The 8,003-nt window shown below is 39.8% G+C and overlaps 1 protein-coding gene across 1 annotated transcript; it reads right to left on the reverse strand.

The window, feature by feature from the left end:
• Positions 1 to 611: 611 nt before the first annotated feature.
• Positions 612 to 1,481, reverse strand: LOC104967256 (thyrotropin-releasing hormone receptor). The gene has a single exon (XM_074112265.1). It carries the CDS (start codon positions 1,479 to 1,481, stop codon positions 612 to 614), a length of 870 nt encoding a protein of 289 aa, XP_073968366.1.
• Between the last annotated feature and the right edge of the window lie 6,522 nt (positions 1,482 to 8,003).

Consider the following 8,003-nt stretch of genomic DNA (forward strand, 5'->3'; position numbering starts at 1 on the left):
ATTTCGACACATTAATGTATTTTTGCTGTTGTCTGTTTTTACTGCTTTGTTAAATCTTATAGTATATTATTACATTCAGGTCAGAGGGGTACGAAGGACCCAAAACAATGAAAGAATAAAACTACTTGTGTAACTTTTGTAGAATATTTTTAGTAAATTGTACTAGCACCTGGAGTATTGTGACAGGTTAGTGGTCATTATCATTTGGAAATGACATAGGTTTTATCAGTCTTTCATCACAATTATGCTTCTTTTTCTTATATTGATAGTGTTGCACGTTCAATTACTTTTTTACAGGCTTTTCAATAAAAGTTATTTCTCGAAAAACACGTTTCTATTATGACACAGATTTACTTGTGGGCTATGTCTAAATTGTTTTTAGACACTATGCAAATCAATGGTAACTTTCCTAAAATGTTAATAATACAAATATATATTTTCAGATTACAATAATTTGGTAAATCATTCTGTTTTGAGAATAGATAATACTAAATGTGGTGCTAAGGTGAGGGCTAAAGCCACTCATGAGTAGACAAAAATGTTATCACTCAAGCAAGTTCTTGATTGGAGGAAATGTACTCTAGTGGTCCAGATGGCCCCTTTCTCCCTACTCACACAGCTCCAAAGACAATCATTGATAACGCACTGATTATGAACAAACAGTGTCCCACCTGTCTGCGCGAGGCGGCCGTGGTGCTGCTGGAGGAGCAGGTGCTGACCATTCTCCCGCCCTGATTCGCCTCCTTCTTCCACTTCTTGGTGCTGTTCTTTGGATCAGATGGCAGCGGGTTGAGGAAAAGTATCCGGGCGATGAGTCCGTACAGAACCGTGGCCAGCATGAGGGGTAGCACGTAAAACACCGTGAAATCCGTGAAGTAAATGGGCAGGTAGTAAGTCCTGGACACCTTGTAGGCGCAGCTGAGAAGCACCACGTTGTCGTACACCAACTTCTCCGTGTCCGAAAGGAAGAGCCACATTACGCAGTAGACGGAGGTGAGCGCCCACACCACCATGATGATCTTCTTCGCCCTGGATAAAGTGCACAGGAACTGCGCTTTGATGGGGTGACAGATGGCGATGTAGCGCTCCACGGTGAAGGCTGTGATGGAGCAGGAGGACGCATTTATTCCCAGGTACTGGAAATAAGTGATGCCCAGGCACCCTGCGTAGCCGTACACCCACTGTCCGTGCAGGGCGTCGGTGATGTTGGGCAGCCCGGCCGCCGTCAGCACCATCAGGTCAGCCGCGGCCAGGCTCACCAGGTAACAGTTAGTGGGGGTCCGCATGTGTTTGGTGGTCAGCACCACCATGATCACCATCACATTCCCCACAATCCCCATACCGCAAATAAGGGACACCAGAAACACGCTGACCACTTTGTATTCATTTGTGTAGTCAGTCCAAACCCCCAGCGTGGTTTGATTGTCATGCACCAACGTGTCATTCTCCATGGTCATGTTATCCATGGTGAGGTTTTCCATAATTGAGAAATCAAAAAATTGTAATTACTTGCAGGGCCCTGGAAGTCCAACAAGCATAAATCCTCCAAAAAATTTCATTTCATCCACATATAATCCAGGCAAATGGTATTTTCTTCTCAAGTGAAGACAGATTTTGATATTGCAAATGATCAAATGGAACTCCCATTCATTGAAAAGCAGTTTGAGCCTCTTGCTGATTGAAGTTTTAACGGAGGGGGAAGACAGAGGTGGTGTTGCAGACAGCTCCGCACCCTGCTCCTGTGTCACTGCTCACACAGTCATGACTGAGAAAGAGCTTCCTGCAGCGTTTCATACACACACACACACGCACGCACGCACGCACGCACGCACACACACACACACACACACACACACACACACACACACACACACACACACACACACACACACACACACACACACACACACACACACACACACACACACACACACACACACACACACACACACACACAGAGAGAGAGTGAGGTCACAGACAGGCTCCTACTGGAAGCCAACGACTAGATTTAGTCATTAAGCATTCATTTTTTTTTTTACAGCTGATGCTTCATAAGAGGAGTAAAGAGTCAGTCCATATTTAGATTTGCAACAACAGCATACAGTTTAATTGGAAATCACTGCACATTAGTGACACATATAATTACATATTAATTAAAATATACATATACAGTTGATATACATTTAAACAGTAAGCCCAGATTTGAACAGAGCCTATACAGTATGTTCAGGTTGATTAGCTGGTTGACTCTTTTTTGATTGGTTTAACGGCTTAGAAGTGTATCTACAATTTACAATGGAAGGGAGCGTTAGCCAATAGAAGCGCAAGTGTTAAGTCGTGATGTCACTATGTTAAGGAAGTAAAAAACTGGTGACAACCTTGGGTATTAAACATTTGCTGAGCTGTTACATGCACAGAAACCCTAAAAAAGTATAATAGGGCCCCTTTCATTTCACTCTTTTGTGGAAAAATGTAGCTATGTTACACAACTCATTATTTGATATTGAAGAAAGGTTACAGATTAAAAAAATGTAATTTAACTATCACTTATCATGCTGTTTTCTTACTCATTTCTCCTAATGTACTGTAGCTTTGCGGTTGAGGATTCTTATTTCACATTGTCTCAGGGTATATATTCTACATCAGCTTGTTCTAACTCTTGATTGAAGCTACGCGATGTTCACACGAGGAAATATTAAAGGAAAGGTTCATGTTTGCATCCCACCAAAAGGAGATATTGTAAATGTTTGCATCAAATAAAGTTCTTGCCATCCGACCTCTGCAGCTCATCCAGAATGCAGCGGCTCGTATGGTCTTCAACCTTCCTAAATGTTCACGCACCACGCCGCTCCTCCACTCCGTTCACTGGCTTCCAGTAACTGCTAGAATCCACTTCAAGACACTGGTACTTGCGTACCATGCTGCGAATGGATCTGGCCCTTCCTACATCCAGGACATGGTTAAACCGTACACCCCAGCACGTGCACTCCGCTCTGCATCAGCCAAACTGCTGACGGCCAAGGCACACCGAGGGGGACCCAAGTTCCCATCAGCAAAAACTCGTTGGTTTGCTATCCTGGCTCCAAAATGGTGGAATGAGCTCCCCATTGAAATCAGGACAGCAGAAAGCTTATACATCTTCCGGCGCAGACTGAAAACTCATCTCTTTCGACTCCACTTCGAGCGATAAAATAAAAAAATGTTTTACTTAGATACTAACTAAGCACTTATATACTAGGCACTTACATACTAAAAAAGTACGTATAAAGGGCTGGCTTATCTAAAGCCAGTTGAGTAGCACTTGAAATGTTTTGGCTCTATGAAACCTAATGTACTTATATGTTTCTGTTTTCTTCAAGTTTGGATCTTCTTGGTCGAATGCACTTATTGTAAGTCGCTTTGGATAAAAGCGTCAGCAGAATGAAATGTAATGTTATGTCTTGAGATTTGAACAATGCAATGCATGGGTTTGTAGTGATTTACCCAAAAGATAAACTCATAATAAATATGTGTGATATATTTCTACACTGATAATATGATATTGTAGGAACACATCTGATAAATGTGTGATATAGGCCTACAGATATTAATTTCTAGAGCATAAAACACATGTAAAACCTCTTTATTCCCAATCCTCAATTAAAACCCTAAATGAATATTCAAATACAAATGTAGGTGATGTCATAAGGTGTATTAAAAAGCATTTCAGACAGAGTTAATGAAAAAAGTGCTCAACAAGAAAAGAGGGGTTCAAAATGTAATAATACTAACTTAGTGTTTTTGATACATTACTTTTACCTATAATAGAGAATGTAGACTGTCATATTGTTTTTGCTTGAGCAAATGAAATGAATACACACACATATACAGTATGTCATTTATTCACACAGATTGTATACAGGGATATTGCTGTATCATTACAGAGAGAGATAAAAGCACCATTAAGCATGTTAGTTCCTCTTAACAAAGTGTCCAAGCATCATAAGTAGTTTTGGGTTGTAAAAATAGACCAAATGTTCCCATAGAGCACAATGAGATCATTTAAAATGTCTTTTTGAGTCCTACAGGCATGCCTTTACAGTATTATAGAACTATTATAGCGATGGAGAACATTTCTAAAATGAGGCCAAGTCACTTCAGTATTATCCCTTTTTGGTGCAATATTGTAAGGAGTTCACGAGTTGGCTCCAAAAGGCTCAGCAAGACTTGGGCCAACGTGAGACATCATAGCAGCATATTTGCATGGTTTATTTCTATAGTCTGTGATAGTTATGTAGTACAGTTTGATATTATTAAATTAAAGTTGTTTGTGAACTATACGTTAAAACCAGAGAAAGGGTTAGGGTGTGGATGTCCTTTTTGTAACTCATTTATATTTTATACCTTTCTTATTGCCTAGGTGTTTTGAATGTCTCTCTCTGGGTTCATGTTGTCTATCTACTGAATCATTGACCTTACACCCATTGGTTTGTGGACTGCCGTTATTAAGCCTTGAGTTTGGAATTTTGGAATTACACAGTCTTGTTTTTATGGAAACAGAAGGGACCATTTTTAGGTATGAAGAGATGAGCAAGGCCTGACAGGGGGTGAGCAACTTTGAGATATGGTTAAGGTAAGCATTGACCTAAAATGGTTAAGGTTAGCCTAGGTTGTCTGGTAACCCTTGATCCACTGAAATGGTTGAGGTTAGTTTTTGGACTCAAGGTTTCAAAAATGTAGGATTACTGTACCATCTACAGTAGACACAACCCCTGCCGAGGCTTGTACTGTTGGCATAGCAATAACTAGGTTACCAGCTAACGCTGCAATAGCTAGCTAGCTAGCTTGGTTGGCAATACGGTATTCATGTTAACTGTTTAATTGATTGAGATGCTTATTTTGGCTACCAAAAAAAATGAAAAAATGAACAATGCAGTACACCGAAACAATTATCAAGACTTTTTCAAGAGAAACAACACTTCACCTTTATTGTAATCTACAGGATACAGAACTTGTCATCCACAAGGTAGCAACAGCATACCATACTATGTTACTTTATAAGGGTCCATCATTTACAAAATGAACTTCATGCTGTATTGAAGTAGATTTGAAACTGCGATTGAGACCTTAAACTCATCAGTATCATTTTTACTAGATTTTATATCAAGCAGTGCTTGAATTGGGCCGGTACTCACCGGTACGCAGTACCGGCACTTCAGATTTTTACCCATGTGGGAAATCTTCCCGGGGGAGCATGCCCCCGGACCCCACTAAAGGAGGTGTGGACCCCCCTAGAGGGTGTGCCAGGCCCACTCCCCATTTATAAAAATAGCACTTTACCCCTGCACCCCCTCTAATCTCAGATGCACCCTGAGTCATTTTGTTTAAGTACAGTGAGCCTTTCTAAAATATACAGTAAAGAGACAAACCCACCAGCATTATAGGATATACATATGACTTTGAGCCAAATACTTGTTTTTGGGCTGTATAAATAAATTGACTTGAAACAATTGCTGATTTAGAGTACTGGCACCTTTTTTATTCCAATTCAAGCACTGATATCAAGTGAGTATTGGGCTGATTTTCTCATAGACTTCTATACAATATGACTTATTTTTTGTAACCAATGGAGTTGCCCCCTGCTGGTTATTTAAAAGAAATGCAGCTTCACTTGTCAAACTTGGAGGTTGCCCCCTTTATTTAATTAGATTACAACATCCTAATGTAGAAACGGCTGAGTTCTTTCTTGCTATCACAACACCGGCGGTTGGTGTTAAAGCAATTCTCCGTAAAGACCTGTAACATTAAATAGAGGAGCAGAGATATGTGAAGCTGCATAAACCTAAGAGATAAAAAGCCTGCACTCATCTCCATCTGTGGTATATACAATGTAAAACGATAAGTCGAGATGTACGTGCTTATGGTTTAACTGCTCATGATTAGCAGCCCCATCCTGGTGTTTTAGGACCAGCAGCCAAAAAGATAAACAAACTGGCTGAGGTTTCAGGCAGTCTCTCAGCAGTAGTACAGATTAGTGTGATTGTTATTCCCAGGGAGGCTGTATGGGCACGAGTGAGGAAAGAGAAGGCAGAGGATGAAAATGACTCAAGATCTCATCACAGCAGGCGATGCAGCTGTTTATATTATTGTCTCTGTTACATTCCTAGGAGGACGGTTTAGCAATGAGAGCTCAGCGGTGTGCAGGAAAAACTGCCTGGATGGAATCACAGATACATATTCTAGGCTACTTTTTGAACTGTGGACAGATTAAGTACAGATTATGTTGATAACAAGTACGATTACCTGGCTATTAGTGGCAGTGTTTTTAGAAGTCAGTGTTTGATGATCATGATTTTAGGTGCTGCTTAGTTCTGTGATCTTCACCAGGTTTCTTCTCTTGCATGTTCCAGCCTAAGATTTAATATCGCGTCTGTATTGATCCCCTCCCTGTCCGAATCAGAGGAAATGAAGTGTTTGGTTCAGGTGGTAGACCGTGACAGGTCATCACTCCTCACAGGCGGGGGGTCAGAGGTAGAGTTATTGATGCCTGAAAAATTCCTCTGTGACAGAAACAGCAGGCATACCGAGTCATTTTGACGTGAATGTTGATTGCTTTTTATGCTTGCTATGATTTACAATACTACTCTAGAGATTTAGGCTTACACAAAGGGCCCAAATCAGAAGCATTGTTTAACTTGCAGCTAATTTTGGCATAGAAAAGCTCAAAGTACTCTTTTTAGGATGAATACCTGTGGGTGGTTTAATAATATAAACCATTTGAGTATTATTCTGATTAATCAATGTATGATCAGCTACAACTAAAGCTGTTAAAGAACATTATTGTACTGGAGAGAAAAAGAGTAAAGACATAAGGTAGCAGTAAATTCTCCCTGGTGTTCCTGACTCTCACAATAACACAGTAAGTGGGTCTTTACTGCCACCCCATGGTCAAACCCTGCTAATAAAACATTAAACCAGAGGTGAGCCAAGCTATTGTAAATATTTGAACCGTAGCCTTGTTTCATAAAGCTGCAATTTGTAACAGCTGAAAGCCTACTGACCGCTTAAAAGTATGAGAACTAATGGCTGCTAAAGTTGCCTCATCTTTATTTGTGCAAACAATAAGTAAAGGACACTTATACTGGTACACTGGAATGAAGCCAAACAAATTATTTGACATGTAAAATGTTACTGAGACTCAGATTTAGTACCTGCCTATTTAACATTTAGCTCCAGGTTGTTTCCTTCCTTTGCTTCCAAATTCATTTATATTTATGAAATGCGTTCCTTCAGACTTTCATTAGGGCGGATATTTCACCTCCAGGGGTTTTTCTATTTCACAGAACAATCATTTGTGGACATGAGAGAAACCATAATTCAGAGCCAGCGATATAAAGCTTTAAAGGGAATACTCCCTGCAGAGATAATGAAGAAATGCTGAGACTCAATAACTCACCGGTGGACTAATTCACAAATTCTCAAACAACAGTGACTTCTGTTTTAATATAATGCATTATTCAGCCGCTGCATGCTTTTAACAGAGAGGTATTTTTGTTTCTAATTGGAATTTCAAGGTAAACAGAATTTCTCCTCTTGCCAGCAGACTACTCAGTGATTGGCTCGCTTTATTCCCCAAATATAATTCACATCTTTGTCCGCAACTCAAGCTTTTCTCATTTAACTAATGAATGAAACTCATCCCGTCTTTAATGTTTGCCGTGTCCATACTAAGCAGCTCCTCTGACTTTGGGTTACCATTCAATCAATAAATCAATTCATTTTATTCACAACAATACAAGTGCAATTGGAACACATCAATAAGATCTCTAAAGCTTGAGAATAAAGGCCCTAACACACTGAACATAAAGTATTTACAATATTAACCTATCTAGAAATTGAAAGAGTTACAAGCTTAAAAAAACATGTTACATTAACTAAATGATCTAAAAACTAATCCAACCCATACCACTAAATGGTCCAAAACATTACTTTATTATAATTATTTCAACATAGGTAAGATACAA

Source organism: Notothenia coriiceps, unplaced genomic scaffold (assembly GCF_000735185.1).
Source record: "Notothenia coriiceps isolate Sejong01 unplaced genomic scaffold, NC01 NC01_scaffold00037250, whole genome shotgun sequence".
Classification (NCBI taxonomy): domain Eukaryota; kingdom Metazoa; phylum Chordata; class Actinopteri; order Perciformes; family Nototheniidae; genus Notothenia; species Notothenia coriiceps.